Genomic DNA, 21,818 nt, shown 5'->3' on the forward strand with positions numbered 1-21,818 from the left:
GTTTCAGCTCAAGTAGCTTCTGGATCAGTAGATGTCAGAGGTGGCAAGTTTTCTACAAGCAAACAAAAAAGGCAAAAGTCTGTGCTCATTTTGTATTTTCTTCCAACAGATTAAAAAAAAATAATGTTCGCTGAGCTACAAGTTACAGCGTATTTTTAGAAGCATGGTGAATATACAGGGCTCTAAATCACTCCCTGAAAAGCAGATTAAAATTAGGAAGTGCTGGAATAAGTGTGAAATGTTCATCTGTTGGAAGAGGGAGGGTATGAAGGACTGTGAAACTTGATAGAAGAGAAGAAGATTAGCGCACTGACTAGCTGGAAGCTACGTTTATGTAGACATTAGAAGGCAACACGATTTCAGCTGGACAGAACATAAGCTTCAGATCTTATGCAAACAGTCAAAGCTGTTTAACAATTGGTTTACCCCCAAAACCCCCGAAAGGAGACAGGTGAATACGATGCCAAATACATTTTTCATGTTTCTTAAGCTAACTGTTTAAATAGTTAAGTGAACATCTGTCCAAATTTCCCCATCATTTCCATTTAGAAAAGTCTCCTATTTGAAGGCTGAAGAAAAGCACCTGCTTAACAATGCAAATGGTGCTGTCTGGGGCCCCTTTATTTTGTTTAATCTAGATTGAGCTCCACACAACTGTGATGCTAATGAATAATGGATATTTTATACTTGCGCATGTAGTAGTGCTGGGCACAGAGCAAATCTAGGATTAACCTCCCAATTTCCCTGCCTAATGCATTTGACTCATTTTTTGAGTTTGCTGTGACTTGGGTACTCTAAAAACGGATGCCTGGTTTTATGGGAAATAGGAAAATCCTGGCAAAAGCTGTCAGGCTTTGCTGTGCCCAAGTTAGGTACTGTGGAAAGGGGCAGGTACGTTGAGAAAGGGAGGGATGTCTGTAACAATGGCTTGATTTGCGAGCAGGTGCTCAGTGAGAGCCAGGGCGTTTCAGGGTGGAGACCTGGACGCTTTTCACTGCCACATTTTTTCAGTCTGATCTGCTGGCATTAGGCAGCCAAGCCCCGTGCTCAGCTGGCTCCCCTGCCTGCCTTCATATGATGGAATCACAGGGGAAACAATTTTGGTACTCCCTCTGCAGATTTTCTGTCCTGCACGAGTGTTCCAGTTTGGTTTGCATGGTTTAACTATCAGGGAAAACGGAGTGCTGTTTCTTCACAGGAAGGCTTGGGGTTTTCCAGCCAGGCCAAATGAAAGACCACTGATACCACTTCTAAAGAAAAATAAGGGTAACCTTTTTTAAGCTGGAGAGCAAGCTGACTCCGGAATCACGGCACTGTGGGAGGGAGGGAGAGTTGTAGAGGTTTCTATAACACTGCTGGGTGTTTTAATTCACAATTACTGGCCAGTAATAATTAGTATTGATTAGCTTGGCAAATTGCAGGTTTAGAAATTGGTTATAGATTTTCCTGATGCTTCTCATCTCCGTGTTGTGGAATCAGCCAGAACCAATGGCTTGAAACAAACCATGAGCCCAAATCTGTCTGCGGGCAGCGACGCGTTGCATGCGCAGAGCTAATGGTCAGCAGGAATCGTATGTCTTGAGGCCCATCGCCTCAAGAATACGATTTTTATCATCTTCTAGGCAAAGTAACTAACCCACATGCATATTGACCACAGTCTGGGGTGAGATTGGTTTTGTCAGCCTGTTGATCGGTGCCCCCAGCTGGTTCCTGCGGCTTTAGCCTCGCGGTGGCGTGGTGCCCCCGGCGTGCACAGGGGTCTGCAGGGGCACCTTGGAAAAGGGGGCTGGGGAAAGGGTGCTGCAGTCTTGGTTGAGTCCCCCGGCAGGAGCTGTAACAGCAGCAGACATCTGGGGAGACAGATAGTGAAAGCCAAGATGAAAATGGCAAAGCTTCCAGTGCTGAAGGGCTGTCCTCGAGGACCGGGGAGCTGAAGTGGAACGGCTGAGCATGCTGTTCAGGCCGCCGTGGAAGGGCTTAGCTGGCTCCTGGGAGGGATGCGGATGTGGGAGAAGGGGGGCACAGCCAGGGGGGAGGGCTTGCTCTCCGAGATGCCTTGCAAAATACTGTGCACTCGTTGCAAGAGAAATTGTGTTTTTTCTTTTTAAACAGCAGGTAAGCGAGGTTCTTCCTGAGCTCTACTATAGTGTTGCCTGCCAGGATTGGCAAAGTTTGCAGGACTCGTGTGTCTTGCTGCGAGAGGTGCCAGCCTGTCCCTCCGCCAGGTTGTGGCCAAGCAGAGCAAACCCACGCAGAGGAGGATGGGCGGCTCCAAGCACCTTCCCCACTGCTGCAGAGAGGCAGATAGTTTTTGACTGAAATTCTGTGAGCCCCAAAATAGCGCTCCGAATGTTTAATGCTTTTCTCCATTAGACAGCAAATTAGCCCCAGGCTCACAAACCAAATGAAGTTTCATCTCGACGATCAGAGCCTGCTCACCAGGCAGTTTTACCCCAAGTTCCCGCACGCTGGTTGGTCAGTGAAATGGAGACTGCAACTTCTATTTATTGGTGCAATACAGTATTTGATACTGCTAATTACACTTAATTAGTCCTTCCACCATTTAATTAAAATGGCTTCTAATGATTGTGCTTCTTTGGCAGGCTCTTTGGTACCACCGGGAATTGTGCTGCCTGCAGTAAACTGATCCCTGCCTTTGAGATGGTGATGAGGGCCAGAGATAATGTTTACCATTTGGACTGCTTTGCCTGTCAGCTCTGCAACCAGCGGTGAGGACACAGTTATTATACACACAAACTAATTTATACCTTTGCCCACAAAATGGGGAAACATTTGATCCACACTACCTGTCTGGGGCTCACAGCCTGCTGGTGTGGCTCGGGCTGGTTTATTAGGCTGACCTGGGTCATGCATGTAAGTACCTGTAGCCCTTTTACTGCAAATCCCCTTGGAGCTGGTGGGAGTTGAAGGGGCAAGGGGGGGCACACAGGCACAGACTGTATGCGGCACAGCTGCTGCTGAATAAAACAAACCGATTCAGCGTCCTTTCAGGATCTACCCTCTTTGCAGAATGCAGACGACGGAGAATGGACCTCCTCTGGCAAACTGATGTTATCTTGCTTAAATCACATTTCTGACAGGCTCAAAACAGGGGATGGCAAAGAAGAAGGATAAAGAGAAGGGACAGGAAGGAGAAAAATACTCTAGCTAAGCCGTTTCCAACACTGGGAACAAATCCCTTTAGTTGTTGTGTAATTAACAGGGGATCTTGGTGGCATAATTTTGAGTAGGCCTTGTGTATTTCTGCTGGGTTTTACCCAGTGGAAAATGCACGTTGAGGAATATAATGAAGGGTCATGCACAGCACTTTCACTTTGACTACCTGTAGCCAGTTGAATTTGGGAGGGCTGTGAAAAATCTTCCTAGCAGCATGTTTATTGGTCATTGTAGGCAGAATGGAAGCCCACAGAACCAGATGTGATATAGTGTCACCTTCTGATGCACCCATTTATCCATCCTTGTCTCAGACAGACATGAAACTGCTTGCTGTTCTTACTGCTTGTTTAGTCAGGCTGTAGTGGCTGCCCAGCGTCCAAGGCCTGTGCTGGGCTTCCTGTTCTGAATCTGTGGTTGTGCTTCCCAAAGATGAAACTAGGATGCAATGCTTCCCCGTGGGGAGGTGTGAGAGATATGTGTGGGATAGGTGCGAGAAGATGGAGAACCCAGTTCCATAAAAGTCAAACTAAAAGACTGACTTTAAAATTCGTTGCTCACTCTAGAAAAAAAGTCACAGTGGGGTGTCTCATGAAGCAGCCATACATGTTACATGTGTGGATGCAAACCTGCCACCTCCCCTCTAACCTTAGGCGACCCTGTTTGCTTCTCATTCTGTGCCCTCTGACACTGGCTTAGCCCTTGAGATGGATGGGGTTGCAGCTGGTTGGTGCCAGAGCCCAGAAGAGGTGAATCGGGTGAGCTGTGTGTAGCCCAGGTGGCTTTACTCGATCGCCGGCGGAAGGCGGAGGCGGTGTTTATTCGAGATACAAAACTCCCATTAATACTGTCGCCTCCACCGGCGCGGTGGCAGTGCCGGGGCGGCAGTGACATCTAGTGGCTCCTGGCCTTGGGCTCTCTCCAGAAGCCACACGATATCTTTCAGTTGCCCAGTCTTGTTTTGTGCCACAGCCATGATCCCCGACCAGCAGCGTGTGACTGCACAGAGGTGATACCCTTATTCCCCGAGATGCTCCTTCCACGGTGCTAAAATCACTGGTCAGTTCTGGGGTTTGTCTTCAGGTGCTGCCAGGCTCAGCCCTCAGGTTCAGTTCTCTTCACCCTGCTGATGAAGGCCAGGCAGGAGAGGGGTACTCCCAAACTCCACGCAGATATTAAGGCTGGAGCATCTCAAATATCCCTTCAAGCAGAGGCAAGTCTTGGCTATGGGCTGCACAGGGAGGAGTTCTGGGTTGGCCTTGGAGTCTGTAGGATGACTATCTGTCATCAAACCCCTACTTTACCCTTCTTCTCTTGTGGAAAATCCTAGTGATGCCTAGTTTTCATTTTCAGTAATTTCTTTAAAATTTCACTCTTTTTTTCAAAGGCTCCAAAGAACCTTCCTCCCTCCCTTCCCTCTGCAGTTGCTAACACTGTCCCTGCACTCAGCGCGAAGTGCTGCCCTGCCTGCCCTTCCTGTAACCTCCACGTGCTGACACTGCCCGGCAGGAGAGCACAGATAATCCCCCCGATCTGGCAGAGTTGCGCTTTGATGCACAAGGGATTTGCTACCCAGTTTGAGAGGAGCTGAGTTGTTCTGAAAGATGGGCTGGGTGGACAGTGTAGAGCTATGTGTAGATTGTTATTTTTGGCTGAGATCAGAGGGCTACAAACTTTTATGACTTATTCTGTAGAGATTTTGGCTTGAAAGGGCAGAGTGGAAGTGATCCTGTAACAGACAACACTGGATGCTGAACTGAGAACAGTGAGATTAAGTAACCCTAAAGTCAAAATTGCAGAGGTGGATGCCAATACTAGTTCTGAATTGGAAACCCCACCGAAACCCCTTCTCGCTCTTCAGCTATGAAAAGATTTGATGAGGAAGACCTTTCTTTAATTCTCTTCTAGCTTCCTTGCCCTTCTATAGCTGGACACTGTATAGAGTGTTAAACCTATCAGAGCAAAATCTCTAATATTTTTACCAAGTGTGCAGTGTTTTCATTAGTTTCATTCTCTAAAACATCAGGTTTGCAGCAAGTCCTGCATTGCTACTCAGCCTACTGTGCTTTAAACTCTTCTAAAGTCAAATGGTTATCATAGTGCTGAATAAAAGCTGGTCACTGCTGTAACTGGCTAATAGGTCACTATTACAAGGGTTGCAGGAAATCCAGCTGCTTCTGTTGCCATTACCTGAAGTGTGGTTTTGCTCAGAAGAAAATCACTCCGTAGAAATGGCAGGGTAGGTTCAGCACCTGTTTCTCGCTGCTGCTGGCTGGAACTTGATCAGCCAGAGAGGCTCAGCAACATTCCTGCTCTGAGCATGGGGGCTGGTGATGTGGTCCCACCTCTCTCTCTGAAGAGACCTGTGGGTTGGGACACAAGAAACTGAGCCTGAAGGGTCCCTGTTAAATTCTCAGTCTCCAGTTGTGATGCATCAGCTGAAAAGATCCCAGTTTACTGGTGGGTTTGCAGGACTGGTAGGTAAAAATAGTTGCCTTTCCAGTGAAACAAACCCTTCTCCCAAAACTTCACGTCATTAAGGTACCCCTGCAGTGCATTTCAGTTCCCATGTGCTTGTACACAACACCCCCACCTTCCAGCTCCCTAGTTCTCCAGCTCCTCTTTTGGCTCCTCTAGACCCAAACCAGGTTTAGCAAGAGACAGATGTTGATGCTGGTAGTAAGAGTAATTTTTACATTTCTCTTCCTGGAGATTTATATGGTACTTAAGATAGGGATAAGTAGTAAAAAGCAAGCAGCTGTGTCTGTTATTTATAGTGAGTAAACCTGCTGGTGGGGAAGGTGGTGTTAGGGAGAGTGTATGCAGTACAGTTTTTAGCATAGGAGCTGTTAATTTAAATTGAGAATAATTTTTAGCTTTTTTATATACTAAAAAGGTTGAATTTCATAACTACTAAAGCACATGCCACAGAGGGAAGAGGATGGATGGTCTCCAGTGAAATCCTATAAAGGCAGAACCAACACTCAGTTCTCTCTGTACCAACTTGGCAAATTAATCAGCTTATTTGCAGGTGTCCAGTTGGAGAAAACTTGTGCCCGTGTTGGACCTATAAAGGAGCTCTGAAATTATCAGTCCTGTTCTTTTAGCAGAAAATACTCAGTTTTATGGAGATGCTCTGCCTGAAGCTGCCTGAGTTAAAATGAAGAAAGTATTTTAGTCAAGGAATAAACAGTGCCAAAGCTCTGCCTGGGAGCAGAGGAAATGGGCACTTGAGGTCTGCTAAGTCTCCTGAGGATGGGGTCATCTCCACTGATCTTCCTTCAGAGCCTAGTTCAGAGATGCCATGAGGCACAGCCCCCGACCCAGGGTGCCTCTCTGCTTTAGGGACCTGGGGCTGATTTCAGACTCAGATCCCAGGGCAGGGAGGCACAGCTGTGTGTTCTGGTCTGTCATTGCCCTGCCAGTGTGATGGACAAAAAACAGCCCCTGAATTGGGTGCAAAGAACGTTATTTGTTGTCTTAAGGAGTAAAGATTAGCTTCTGATTCCTGAGCAAGCAGACAGGGCAAAAAAGCTATTGGCTGTCAGTTCACACCTCTCAGATCTTATATGTGGAACTTTTTTGACCTTAATGGTCAAATAAAATTGTTAAATATCACAAGCTTCTCTGTCAACTTCAAGACAAACAGAACAATTTACATGGTATATAGAGAGCTGTGCCCTTCGCTCAATGAAGATAAAGGTTAGGAGTCCAGCCACCGGGAAATTTCTATTTATTGTTCAGCACTGTACACAAGGGGGTGAGGAAGGACTTAATAGCCAGTCCTTGCCTGGAAATTAGTGTAAATACTGCCTCACCCGAGGGAACTGTAGAAACATGGATACCAGCAAAAACTTCAAATAGTCTCTGTGTAATATCGGCCGCTTGATTTCTCGGTTGTAGAGCTGACACCTCTTGTCTGCAGGGACAGATCCCTTAACTGCTCCTGGTCTCCTCCTGCTGCTGGGGTGGGACCCGGCAGGGACCAGGATCTGCTCCCTGAGCTGCTTTATACAACAGTGGCCTGGAGCCGAGCACAGCTGTGCCAGGGAAAGGGACGGCAAAACCCCGGGGTGGGGAAGGGGAAAGGGAGGCGGGCAGAAGCACATGGGCTTTCTTGGGCTCCGATGCCACTGGCAGAGCTAGAAATCAGACTGGTCACCAGATTCGCCTTGAGACCCAAGCATACTTACACCCACTAATTCTTTTTATCTTCCAGGTTCTGTGTGGGAGACAAATTTTTCCTGAAGAACAACATGATCTTGTGTCAGATGGACTATGAGGAAGGGCAGCTGAACGGGAGCTTCGAGTCCCAGGTTCAATAACAGACCCTGCTTCGCGGAAGCACTGTGGGATGGGCGCTTGGCCGCATGAGCGCGAGGGCGCCTGTCAGCTTGCCTGCAATATTTTTTTAATTCTTGGTCCAGAGAGGACTATATACATTGTAGTACTTTTCCCCCCCAACACAAAGCAGTTACAATTTTAGATGTACAGTTGTGCCTGCTTAGCTGAGCACTGCATTGCCTGTATGTTTGTGAGTTTTTGGGGTCTGGGGAGGGCTCTGTACAGTCTGTTTTCTGTATATAAACTGGAACATTTATTTTATGAAAAATGTAATGCAATTTTATTACTGGTGTGAATTAAAAATTATGAATGTTTCCTGGTCATCTTTGCTGTGGTTTCTTCCCCATGTGGCAAAAGCCTGTATTTCCTGTGCTTTATGTTGAGCAGACTATTAGAAACATACACACAGATCCCTGGAATCACATGGATCACAGCAGAGGCAGGTTCACAAACACAAACTGGGGGAAATGCTGCTGCAGAGTTAGACCTCTCTGCTTGAACAGTGCAGAGACTTGTGTCCAACCACCTGCTTCCCTGTACAATGGGAGGGAACAAGCTGGAGGCAGGTGATGGTTGGGAACCATCAGCATCGCTGGCCAGATCTCAACAAGGCTGCTGAGCTGCTGGCTGAGAGGCACCTCGCTTTGCACCTCTATGAATTCAGACAGAGCTTTTCCATGGCCAGGAGCACTTACTGGCCAGCTGATACGGTGTCTCCAGTCTGGTCTGCAAGGAGCAGGCTCCCTCCAGCCCTGCCAACAGGTGCCTGGGCATTGATCAGGATATTAATTTCAAGGCTTTGATAGGCAGTGGTGTTTTCCCATGGGGCATTGCTTGTCAGAGCTGCTGCAAGGGCTGATGTCAGGGTTTGAACATGACTGGGCGCTGATGCAGCATCATCCCTTCCCACAGCCCTTTTTTGCTTACTCTGTGCCAGGTGCTTTGACCTCCCACGTAACAAAAGCGATGAGATTTGAAGCATCTCCTGGAGAAAAATTCTGAACTGTGTTCCTGCTGCGATGCTTTGTGCAATGATTTTCAAGGTTATGCAATTCATGTGCAACCCACTGGACTGTATCAAACACATTTCTTTGTATGGTGTGTGTCACTTTAATATAGTGCACCAGTAGCTGTAAAGGATGGCTGCAATTCTATTTATTTTGTCTTCTGGCTTTTTCTTAAATTTACCCCCCTTTCCTTTAATAAATAGACACCAAGTACTTTTTTTCTGATGTGACTTAATTGGTTGCTGGTCCTGGGTCGCTTGTGTGTGTTCTCTGAATTGCAAATGCCAAATACAGTGCAGCTTGGTGCTGTTCTGACTGTTGCATGAAATGCTTTTATGTACACCTGCGCTAAATAATGGCTAAATAGAAGCAAAACTCCAGTAGACACTTAGTGAGCTTAGACACTTAGTGAGCTTCAAAATATTGCCTGTCATCTAAAGTACCTGAGACATGTGAAATGACTGAGTGATTTTTCTTCATAAACAGATGTTTTGGTTTGGGAGACCCATTATAAAATGTTTGGCCCCATCCCTCTTTATTCCCATAAATATGGAATAGCAATTTAAAAGCCACCTATAGCTGCCTACGGATATGTGGTGTTTTAACTGCTTTTCCATTTTCATGCTTTCTGGGGTTGGGGAAGATTGTCTTTTGAGAAACTGTGGAGTTGATGCTCTTTTTGTAGAGGCTGTCGGAGGTGGCCATGCTGGGGCTAAGGAAGGAGTAGCTTGTTACTCAAATGTTTTGATTTCTTGCTTTGAAATGGGCTGCCAGACAGTCACTGCCTCTGCCTGTGCTCCAGAGTGATGGCTCCTCACCTGCCTCTGGGATTTGCTGTAATTCATCACACAATGGCAGCGCGAGGGTGCTGCTCTGTGGTGAGGAAGGAAGCAGTAAAACCAAACCAAAACCACTCACCAAACACGCTGGAGGGAGCTAATAATTTTTAGTTCAGATTCTTAAGGAGGGTTTTAGTACCAGTTTAAAAACTGAGTCCTTCGGAGAATGGTACCTTCTAGAAAGCATTTTTTTCTTGGCTTAGCTGGTCTACTTACTTCAGAATTGAAGGGAGGAGGAAAGTGTAACTTCTCAGAACTGCCTCGCTAATGCCAGCTAATGGCTCTGCAGCTGCCTGATCTCTTGTACATCACTGGGAAAGCTGCAGAAATGTCACCCCAGAGGGAGGAGGATGCTGGAGTAGAGGGTCATTTGTGCAGGAAATCCCACTCTACTGTTGGATGAACACAAATGGCATTTGGTTGGTGTGAGCTGTGTCTTACTGTGTATGTGTGTCCCCACACTGGCTCTGCAGGGCAGGAGTATCTGAACTGGGCCCATTTGAAGGTGTCATTTACACCGCGGGCCCCGACTTTCGTGCAGTGGCTCTCGCTGCCTCCCTGCGCTTGCCCCTGCTGTGAAATGCAGGCAGTACCCTGAGGTGCAGGGACGTCATTTCTGATGGGCAGCCCTCTTGATTTGTCTCCATGGCTGTAGATTCGGTTGCTGATGTCTAACAAGGAATTTCACGATGCTGTTTCATGCAAAAGCCTCAGCTGGCAGCGGGGTGGGTGGGAGGAAAGCCTGGGGCAGGACACAGCTTCTAGCTGCTGAGTGGGGTGCGGCAAATGTCCAGTTGTCTTATATTAAAAAAAAAAAAAAAAAATAATTACACAAGGGAGAAATTGTGCAGCATCTATATCTCTCTTTTCTGTGTCTACCAGCAGACAAGCCTCCCTGCCATGGCCAGTCCCCCGGAGAGTGTTGGAGGTGGGATATCTTTAAAAATAAAAATCCCAGGAGGACAATGCAATCATGAATTTTTGTCTGAACGCTGCAAATTTGCTTAATAGAAACAAGTGCTGGAGTGCAGACCTGCTGTTGAATAATCGCTTCCACTCTACGGAGCAGAGCACGGAAACCTTTTGATGGTGTTACAGTCATCACTTGGCATAAATATTCATTCAAGGAATCAGAGCAGAGTAAATGGCATTTTAGCCGCTAATCATTTAGTATTAGCAGATAGCCCTTTTACTGCTAAAGATAACCACTGCTTAATCAGTTTAGTGACCACTGGCATACAGTATGACATTTAAGCCTGTGCCTCAGTCCCCACACTGAGGACATGGCTCCCGGTGACCCCTCTGTCCAAACCTCCATCATTTCCAATGTCAGCCCAGCCACTGCCAGCTGCCAACTGCACTCAACTGGCTTTAACTTCTGCATTATGTGCCATTTGCCTCCTTATCTTAGATCAAAGAGGTATTTTAAGTTCATGCTACAAATGTAAAAATGTAGGATCTTCTTTCTCTTTTTTTTTTTTTGTAGTCGGGGCTAATGGCTGATCATAGCGCAGTCTGATTTTGAGATTAAAAACAAGCCAGTATTTGAAGGCAATCAAAATCTTAAGCTTCTTCTCCATTCATCTTTAATGCTGGTGTAATTGCTGCACAGATTCTGGCTCTTCCTCTAGACTTAATTTATTTTATTTTTGGAGCGTGCCCCTGTCTGTCAGAGGGATGTTATACTTCCCTGAGCAGCATTAGCGCTATTGAGCACTCCGCCACCGGCAATCCAGCTCACCCCATTTCGTATCTTGCCAAACAAGTTAATCTAATATTAACAGCGGTTTGTTGCCTCGTTGTTAGCTTAATTTACTTTACAAGAAATGCTATATTTGCATTTCATCCCTCTGTCGTTGGCTTGCGAACCGCGCTTCCCAACGCCAAGAAGGGATGGTTTGCGCCGCTCGGCGCCAGTCCCTCGGCGCGGCGTTGCCCCACGGAGGAGGAGGCCATCACCCCCACCAGGCATTTTCCCTAATTGGCCAAGGGGGATGTGGGAAGTTGGAAGGAGGATTTCGAAAGCCATAGAGCAGGTCCTGGAAATGTAATATTCAGAGTAGCGCAAATACCGCCGCTGCTCTTCCAGTAATAGAGCTGAGTCGCAGACAGCAGTTTTCCCTGGTGGCAAACATATACAGTAAATGTCTTTAGTATGGAAATCAGCAGACGTGTGGGCACAGGGGCAGACGTTTGTAACACCAGCAGGTTCCTCGGGCTTTCAGGGGGTGCTACCATGCAGCCCCTGCCACACACTAGGGATTTGTCAAGGTCTCTCCACCAGCCTGGTGAGGGCCCTGGGCCTCACTTCCAAATTGCTGGGGTGGGGGAGCTGTGAACAAAGTCCTCCAAACAATCACTCAAAATCTAATTCCTCAAATGACCCAGCTCCCAGCCCTCAGCAGCTCTCAGACAGGAAAGCTCTTCTCCAGCAGCCTTATGGAGCTGTGCCAGCTGCAGGGCTGGGGTTGACCTGTAGTGGCCATAGGTAACATCAGTGATTTTGTACCTGGGGCTGTCCCCCGTAGGTTAGGGAATGTGGAGTTGTTGGAGATGGAGATGGCTTTCGCCAGTGAAAGTTTCTGACTTAATTCTTGATTAGGTCACTCTGTGTCCCACTGCTAAGCCCTGTCTCTGTTTATGGGGTGCTGGCTTCCCACCTGCTCTAGCAATTGCTCCTTTCTCCTGTGCCAGCAAGGCAGCAGTGGAGCTGCCTGCAATGAGTTTGTAATATTATTTCCAAATGGAAACAGCAGTGGGGTGATGCCATTTACCCTGTCCTCTCACCCCCCCTGTGTCCTCAGACATCAGTTTCTCATGCAAAAATGGACCTTTTAGCAGAGAGGGAGGTTGCAAATGTTTTTCTAGGGGAGCCCACTCAGACCTGGAGCTGATTTCTGGCTGCCTGTCCTGTTGCACCCCAACTCAGCAGATAGCTCCAGCTTCTCTGCTGGGCAGGCATCTCTCCAAGACTCTCCACCTCCCTTGTTCATCCCCAGGCATGGTATTCCCTGCAGCGCCCTCCAGGGCAGGGCTGAGCTCCCAGTGCAGGCACTGGCTCCAGGGGAAGCCTCAGTTTGCACAGCTTGATGTAGGTATCACTGCTTACAGGAACCAAATGACTCTGGCTGGCTGGCTGGCTTGCTCTGGATTTAATAGTAAAATGCTGAAGGATGCTGAGGATGACTCTGGCCAGGCTGAGATGTCTGGCGGGGCAGCTGCTTCATGGTGCAGAAGAAGGTTTTTAGTAAAGATCTGAGAGAAAGCAGAGCTGGAAGGACCAAACCTGCAGAAGCAGCAGAACATGGAGAGCTGGATTGAAGTGGGGGATCAGCTGCAGATGAAGTACTAAATATTAGTAGCTTATTGTAAGCAATTGAAGGGCAAGTGCCCCAAACAGAGATCTGTTTTGCCACAAAAGAACTGTGAAGCACCTCATAAGTAATGCAAAAGTATAAGTGTAAATATAAATAACATTTATATATTGCACTGGACACAGATCTGAGGCCAGTCATCCCCGGAAAACATGTCCGGGGGGAGATGATTTAAGCTACTGCTGCACTGCTTGTCCACCGTCCCTCCTGAGGGCCAACACTCCCTCCCCCTCAGGCCCAAGAATTCACTCTCCCTGGGGTTTTTGCCTATGTGAGCAGCTGAGTGCCAAAGCCAGAGGCTCCCATGCTGATGCCCAGTGCCGGATCTGCTCCCACCTGCCCATAGCACAGTTAGCTCAGCTTGTAGGGATAAATACCACTGAGCAGGCAAATGGGTTGGGTTTTGGACAAGAGGCTGTCTCAGACTCAGGTATATGCACATCCATCCTCTCTGAGCCATGGGCAATTTTTTCCCCTCCAGGTGATACAGGGGCAAAAATGGGACTTGGCTGGGCGAGTAACTTTGGGAGCACTATAAAACAAAGGTGCTCTGGCGAGGGGAGGTGTGGTGTCCAAACAGGTGGCCCAGGCTCAGGGCTGCTGGAAATGTCAGCCTTCTCCCTCAGTGGGGGCCCAGCAGCCAGAGCCATGGGCAGGGCCTCAGTACAGCTGGAGCCTGGTGCCAGCCCATGGGCACGGTGTGGCAGCACTTGCAGGTGATGGCATGGCCATTGGGCACCTTGCACAACCAAGGCAATGCACAAATACACATTCAGGCTCCACCATTGACCAGACACATAACCCTGCTGGGATAATGCATAGGCTGTTGCTCTGAAATATTAATTAACAAGAAAAAAACAACACAAAAAACTAATCTACACCAACACAAAGAAACAAACCTTCAGCAAAAGTGACTAATTTAGTCTTCTTCATATGTCAATTACACAAATGTGTTTCAGAGGTCATAATGCAAAATTTGGCACCAGAATGATGGTACAAACCAGCAGCTCAGTCTTATCCCATGTCTGGTAACCCTGAATTCCCAAGAGTTCCCTGGAAGGAATGTTTCACTACTAACATATAGAAATTAATTTGAGAAGAGCAATAAGGTGCTGCCTGCTCTCTGCCTGCGGGTGAGCAGAGGGGCCTGGCTGCCTGTTTTAGTCTTTGGTGGTAACACTTCTGGAAAGAAATGTTAATGCAACCTGAGCATTTTTGGGTGATTTTACTAAGAAAATTACCTTGAGAATAGCTTTATTATTATTAAATTGAATCAGGTATTTACTTAAAGGTCTTGACATCCTTGTAGAAACTGTACAAAACTGTGGTTTTGTTTAATGAAAATGTTGTTGCTTGAAACTGGTGTTTCACTCTGGAGCTTGTCCTGAGGCACCGTGTGCATCCCAGCAATGGGTGTCTTTAACCTAAGTGACCCGTTCAATGTTCAACGCTCAGGTTCAGAAGGAGGGACGTCTGTTTGCAGTTCAATTTTCTGAAAAGAGATTGTCTTTATCATAATTTACTTCTTTTATTAATTTTTCTTAAATTCTTGCTGAACACACCCCAGAGATGCAGTGAAGCATCTTGCCTTGGTAGCAGTAACAGCAGCCCTTGGGTGGCTGAGGTGATGACCTCTCTGCCTGCCGCAGAGGAGGAGAAAAGGTACCCTAAAGTCCCAGTGGGAACACAAAGGTTCAGGACATAACATTCTCCAGAGCAGGATGCCTTGCCTTTGCACCTGAGAGGAGGCCCTGGGAAGCCTCAGCTTTAGGCAAGACACAAACATTAACACTGTGGCTCTACCATGGCCGCAGCAGCAGCCCAGGAGCTGCTCCTGGCTGCCCTGCACTGTGTCCCCTCACCCCACTGGGGAGCAGTAGCCTCATAAATAATTCCTCAGTGGAATGGCAATGTTGTAAAACATGAATATTTAGTGCATGCATAATAGTTGTTTATTCATACTTAAATGTCAGCTGACAAAAACATATTTAAAAGGCTCCATTCCTGAGGAAGCACAAGCAGCCAGAGGACATGGGATGCAAAGTCACACTGTTTCTTGCCACACTGAAGCCCAGGGGTGCAGTGACAGACCCCTGCACTCTCTGGCTGCATCATGTTCCCATTCCCTGGGTACCAGACCTGCAGGAGCCAGCCCTGTCATGCTCTTAACAGATCCATCTCCCACCAACAGTGGGTTTCGCGTTTGTGCCAGAGCTGAATTTGGCTAAAATGCCGGTTTCCCTGGTGTGCCTGTGTAGCCCTCACGACCGAGCCACCGGGACGCCACTGGGACAGGCTGAGAGGGGTGACACTTTGCAGGACAGGGGTGCTGTGACAGCAGCTGTGGGAATGCAGACGAGGGTGCAGACAAGCTGTCCCCTCCTTGTCCTACCTGCCTCCTGCCCGCTCCCGCGAGAAAATTCTCAACACTTGGGAAGGGGAAAAATAAAAAAAAAATAAAAAAGAGAGAGAAATAAATTATCAGTAAAGTAAAGCAACACAAACTTATGAAGGACAATTTTTTTTTTGCTGTCAATACACACAAAGAGACAAAAATTGGAAGCTTTTGAGGAAAAGAAATGCGTCTGAACTTCTGAGCAAGCGAGAAAGTACTGAAAAGCCCTGCCATGCCGAGCTCCTCTGAGGTAACTTCTGTGCTTGGAAAGAATATTTCAGAAGACATTTTATTCTTTAGAAGATGCCAAAAATGCAAGACTTGGCACTTTAACAAAACAGAAAAAGGAAAACACATAATCTTCTTAACTAGTAAGTCTTTGAGCCCAGGATCACATTGTTGCCATATAATAAAAAGGGATGTTATGCAGTAAATTGGGCAGTTAAGAATTCTGTGCATACTCAAAATCATGACATTTCAAGGACAATAAAGTTGGCTGGCTCGTGGCCATTGGCCATATGAAGAGAAAACAAAAAAAACGGATTGTCAGCTGGTTATTCATACCGCATTACAAAACAAGCCTCCCAACAGGCAAACACTCTTTATTGCTTGTGTTTTTGCTCCAGAAATATATTTTTTAATTAAAAAAAAAAAAAAAGAAAGAGTTCTTGCAGCATTCATCTTACAAATGTTAACCCCTTAAAAGACAATTCTGACATGCTTTGCCGCTGGCTTTTCACTTTATAAATGTTCTACAGACAAGGAAAAAATCAGAAGGAAAAATTTATTTCTCACAATGTACGAGCTGTCTGTTTCTTTATTGGAGAAAAAAAAAGAATCAAGGCATTCGAGACAGCTATTAATTATGTGGGATGTTTTGATTTTTGGGGTGTCTGACGCAGAATAATCCCTGGGGAGTTGTTTTCCAGATAAAACACAGAATCTGTGAGCATGTGCCAAATGGTGTCCCCAAACCTGCAGCCAGGGCTGAGGATGGTCCCAGTTTTGTGATGGGCTGCAGGGTGGAATTGGTGGCACCAGTGTACCGGGTCAATGGAAGGGTCAGCCCCCGCCAGGAAGGCACAGCAGGGAAGGGCACCCACCATGTTATTTTGGCTGTGGTTGTATAACATCACTTTACCACGACCTGCTGGACCATGCAGGCTCCCTAATGTCTGTATTGTTACTACACCATGTGTTTATGCACAAACAATTATTTCTGTTTCTCTCATGGTTGCATTACGTGCTGGCAGCAATGCTGCTTTCTGGGTGCCACTGCCTGTGTTTTCCACAGGCCCTGCTTCATCAAGTTAAGCCAGAGGCTGGGAAAGCCAGACTCTGAGCCACGTACTGCTTAACCCCACACTTTTATCCTTTCATGGCTCTTTATTTCCATGATTTAATTTCTCCCCAAAGAACTTGATTCTGGCTTTCAAATAAAGATGAGCTTTCTAATAAGTACTGTTCTCTCAGAGTCACTGTCCTTTTTAGAAATAGCTGAAACACTACGATTATTGCACTGCTGTGTAACATTGGGAAGTACCAAATCCTGAAAAAGTACTAAGCATCTCACTTGAGCTTGATCAAAACCCCAACAGCCCCTCTGTGAGGCACACTGAAACACCAGTGAGGTGCACATGCTTGACCTTTGCTGGAACATGCTGGGGGGCCACAGGGCCACGGCACGAAGCTGAAGTGTTGTGGGGACAATCCCCTCCTGGCTGATGTGGCCGTGGACAGAGCTCTGTGGTGTGACTGCCACAGGCCAGTGCCCAACCATCACTTTGGTTTTCACTTCCAGCGGGTGACCAGCTCCATTAGTGTGACAGCTCACATTCTTCTGGTTCCTAGTGAGTCTTCTTGATGAGGTTTTATAACCTTTGAACCGTGTTTATTCATTTATTTGTAGAGAGGCAGGCAGTCTGGGGGAAATAAACAGAAGCCTTCCTTGCTGAGGGGAAGGGAAAAGGAAGGTTTTTGACATACTGCTTCCAATAGGTCCTTATTCTGTCTCTTTAATTGTCCCAGGGGGCTGTGCTGGAACAGCTGCAGGTTGTTTATAGCAAGATGATCAGGACTACATCTTCTGCAGGTGGCAGGGGAGCTGCATTGGGATGAGAGGCTGGGAGAATATGATTGGAACAGGTATGGCAGTGGGCTTTTATGGGCTTTTTGGGCTGGAGAAAGAGCAGGAGGTGTTTTCAATGCATCTGGTTGAGCCTTGTGAGGAGGGTGACATAGGCATGTTGTATGTGCTGATGCTGTGTTGTTCTGGCTTCTTGCTAAGAGCTGCAATGGTATGTAGGGAAAGAAGTGTGGAATCACTGGTGAAGTCAAATGCCTTTGGTTGAAGGAGGAATCTTTGCTGTGTGAGGGAGTGACACCCCTGTTTGGTCATAGAGCTCCCACAAAATTGTCCCTGTCCTGCTGGGGATATGGGCTGAGGGAAAGAGAGTAAGTTAGGCTGTTGTGGTGACAGTTTTTTCCCCTCCTTCATTTAAGTAAATTTTTCCTGACCATAACTTAGGGGAGATGCTTGGCCAAAAATCCTGTGTGTTTTCTGGGAATTGCTTGTTTGGTTGTAGAAATGGCACCAGGGTAGATCCTGAACTGATACAAATAGGTTCATTGCCTGTCAAGTCACTGTATTTCTCTCATCCTTCAAGTCCTGGGTCAGCTCCGTGCTCCTACATACTCCCTGCTCATGCTTTCTGTGCCACTGTTCCCACACAAGGGCCTTGCTTGCTCCTTCTACTTCTCCCTCTCCTCCCAAGTTCTCAAGCATCTTTTATTTGCAGTGTGATTTGCTCAGCCTTCCTTTTGTGTTTTAATCCACTTCAGTCTGTCCCCTGGTCCTGCCTATGCTCATCATTGCCCATATCCACCTTGTTTTGATTGCACGTTCCGTGGGACAAGTGCAATGATGCCGTTTTGTGGATAATTAAATCCTCCTGGTTGCAGTTCCAGTCAGTGGGACAACTCATGCTGCATCGTGCAGGAGGATATAAACTGCCTGGATTTGCATGCAGAGTCTGTCATCTGCCGTGAATCATTTTGGGATGCTTTTGCATGAGTGAAGCTGTTTAAAAATAAATTGTATTGTGTTAGACTAATGGAAGATAATAAATTCGTCTGGTCTTTTAGTTTAAAATTCATCAATGTCTGGAGCTGAAAGGGGGGGGAAGGAGCTGGAGGACATAAACCCATTGGGCAATTAATGGCCAGGAGCTTGGCATTTGCCAGGCTGCCATGATGCCCAGCAGTGTCACGGTGCCCTGACAGCAGGAGGACAGCACAAGCATTAAACCCTTCTTAAAAAGGCAAAAACTACAAAAAAACCCTCCCCCTTTTAAACATCAGTTAACAAGATATCCCTTAATCAAAGTCTATTCTAAGTGGTACTGTGCAAAGGGATTATTGCAAGATCAAAAACCTTTGAATTATTGAAGCCTTCAAACCCTGATGGTTTTTGCTATCCCTTCCCTGTCCACCGTGCTACAACAGGGAGAGGCCTTTTTTGTTGGGCATAATTTCCCCAGGATCAGAATATGTCAGCTCTGCTCTGATTTTGGCCAGAAGTGTGGGAGAGGGGTTGCAAACTCAAGCCCAAAGCTTGTGCAGACTGCCACTGGGCAATTTTGGGGAGATAGCACACAGATTGTGTGACCTGTCTCTGTGCTGCCTCGCTGGTGTGACGGGGACTCTGGGACAGTGCCCCTTTGCAGGGGGTGCCCCATCCAAGCCATAGGGGTACTGCAGGGAATGAACTTGCGGTGGGGTAGGAAAAAGCACCCCAGCTGTGAAGTCAGCTTTGTGGTTATTTCTGGCCATCATCACCTGTTCTGAGCACCAGTGTCCTATGCCCCTGTCCCCTTATGTCTCTGTCCCCCAGCATATGCTCTCTCTGGTTTCCCACTATTAAACTGCTGTAGACAGACTACGGCACCAGGTGACTCTGGCATTGCTCCAGGACAGCATTCCTGTGGCCTGGCCCCAGGTTGTGGCAGAGGGTCCTTGCTCTTGTTAAGGTTCAGTGGCTTTTCCCCTCAGCCTCCCTACTGATGCCTTCTCGTCCCGGTGCAGTTGTAAATTTGGGGTGATTCTGGTGACAACTGCAGAGTGAGGCCTGATTGGAGCCCACATAAGTAGGAGGTGAGGTGAAAGTGAGACGTGGAGGGAAAGCAGCTTGTTAGTAGAGCAAATAATTCACAGTGAATAATTTCTTCAACAAACACATTGTTTGGATATCTATTTTTGAATATCTGTGCTATTCCTGAATCTGCTGGTTTGCTTTCTTTCCTTTTGGTTTGGGGTGTGTGAGAGTGTGCTGGCTGTGTTCAGACTGTCCTGGCCAACTGCAATGGCTCACACCAATTGCCACTCTATTACCTTGCTTGAGTACCCCAGTGCTCTCCCTCTGCCCAGCCATGACAAAGGTCCTAGAAACATCCTATTTCCCTGAAAATATGGCAAAAACACTTGTGCGGACAGGCTTAATATTCACCTAACACAAAAGACTATGTAGGCAAACCTTGTTCTTTGATGGAAGATGAAGAAAATAACTGTTCATGTTTAAACTCCTCTGAGCGTTTGAGACAATACCCTGGATGCATTTTTCCAGTAATTCTTATTTTCTTATGTTTGACCCAATACAACTGTTAGTTTTCTTTGAAATCTTCAGTGACACTCAACTGGGGAAACCAAGAGTGTAATTTATGGAAGGAAAAGTGCAGCAGATAGATGTTTTGTATCCTATGAAGTACTCCTGCCATCTAAAAGATCACTTATTGAATGGAACTTCTGGTTGATGTCATTTGCTGGTTTGTTAGCAGCTTCTCCCAAAGCCTTACTTTGAGGAAAAGTGTTTTTAAGAAAAAACTGTGTGTACGATCTGGAGTCTGCTGTTACAAGTGGGGAGGCTCAAGGCCCTGGAAACTCAGCTCCATTGTTGCTGGTAACATGATCTAGCAGCACCCTGGAAGCTTTCTTCCCTCACACCCCCAAAATATTGCATTTACAGCAGGAGGTAAAGCCTGTGAGAAAGCTGCAGGTAGAAACAGAGAGTGCTTTGAATTGCTGTTGCCTTGCTTGCATACAGATCACTGATGGGGCTGATCTGGCCAAAGCTAACTCTGCCCATTGATGCCCACTCTGTCCCAAATCAGGGTCCCAAGGAGGCAATTTGGGCAGGTGTTCATTCAGCAAGAAGGTGTGATGGGCAGCACCTATGTGTGTGTATGCCGATGGCTGACCACCCCAGGCAAGCAAAATAAGCTCAAATTTTATCCCCATCAGCAGTAGCTCAAACCAGTACACCTTTTCTGTGGCTGCTGATGGATGGGCTGATGCAGGAGTAGGCTCCAGGGCTGCCTTCCTTGCTGCAGCTCTGAGAGGCAGAATTTGGAATTAGGTGGAATTAGGGATTTATCCCTCAGCATCCTGCTATAAACCTGCCTCTTCTCATGGTGTCTCTGCCAAGTTTTGCAGGGATTTCTTGCAGAGTCACTCCTGGTGACTTCTCTGTTGTAGACCACCAGCCAGTGGTGTGGCTACCCCCTCCCCAGTGCCTCAGCAGCTCTCCCAGTACATATGTGGGACACAGGAGCCATACCTGGGGCTGTGCTCAGTGCTGTGCGGCACGTTAATCTGAACCTGCAGTAGGATCACTGCCCTGGTAAATCACACTGCTCAGGAGTTCACTAGATCAACTTTCTAGTTATCCCAGGTCTTTTAAAGGGCTCTTTTTTTTTTTTTTTTTATTATCCAATTAACTATACTTGTTAATAAAAAAAATTTTTATATAAAACCGAGCAAATTTTTTCTCTGCCTGGAGTGACATAAATAGACCTTTTCATATATAGCTTCAGTGTCCTGGGACTGATTTGTGGATATATATTGCTGCTTAGAAAGACTGTAATTTACAGGTGATTGTTTGGAGGACTTCAAATTACCACCACTCATATATATGGATATATAAATAAAAAATGAAGCTTCTCAGGACATTCTACATAAACAATTTTCCTGGGAAGAAAAAGGATTCTCAATAAAAATAATAATAATAAAAAAACTATAAGTTTTTTTATATCTATGCCTCTACATAAAGTAAGGGTAGATTACTTCAGTCTTTCATTTTTATTTCAGCATTTCTGGACCATTTCCTCCAATATTTTATCTTTTTTCTTCCATCACATATAAATAAACTCCTCTTATATTCCATTTCTGGAGGAACTGGCAGGTTTGGGGTCTGGAGGTAGCAGAAACCCTGTTGCCCAGCCTTGCTTGCCTGCACTTCCTCCAAGAAGAATAGGGATGGGAAGGATTAGCTCCAGCTGCCTTAATGAAATATCACTTCAGCCTCTAAGTCTCTCTCGCAGAAAAATACATACATGCACAAAGAGAAATACTTTTGGAAGCTGCTTGTGATTTTATGGCCCTGTTGCTGGGAGCTGCTGACAGTCTCTGCTCTCAGCAATCAGGCTCTCTTAAAGCTGGATACCATAAAGTCACTATTTCACTTTGGAAGATATTTCTATAAAGTTTTTTTAGCTTTCCTGGTCCAAGACAGAGCCATGGCTCACCCAAATCAGGATCAGGGGTCTGCAGGAGCAGCCAAAGGGCACATCTGCAAGATGAGCCCCGAAGCAGCACCACTGAGCACCCAGAGCTGCTTTTCCAGCCTCCAAAT

General features: G+C 46.6%; 1 protein-coding gene across 2 annotated transcripts in view; it reads left to right on the plus strand.

The window, feature by feature from the left end:
• LMO1 (LIM domain only 1) overlaps positions 1-21,818 on the plus strand; it is a 94,126-nt gene that overhangs the window by 53,323 nt on the left and 18,985 nt on the right. The window contains exons 4-6 of one of the 2 annotated variants that reach the window (XM_027651227.1): positions 2,604-2,729; positions 7,394-7,490; positions 17,162-17,278. In XM_027651227.1, coding sequence (XP_027507028.1) covers positions 2,604-2,729; positions 7,394-7,490; positions 17,162-17,251 — 313 coding nt within the window. In that variant the 3' untranslated portion in view covers positions 17,252-17,278. Of the gene's footprint in view, positions 1-2,603; positions 2,730-7,393; positions 7,491-8,455; positions 8,749-17,161; positions 17,279-21,818 lie in introns of those variants that run through there. The other variant, XM_027651226.1, reaches the window with a different exon arrangement.

This window comes from Corapipo altera, unplaced genomic scaffold (assembly GCF_003945725.1).
Source record: "Corapipo altera isolate COAL_440 unplaced genomic scaffold, ASM394572v1 78, whole genome shotgun sequence".
NCBI classification, from domain to species: Eukaryota; Metazoa; Chordata; class Aves; order Passeriformes; family Pipridae; genus Corapipo; species Corapipo altera.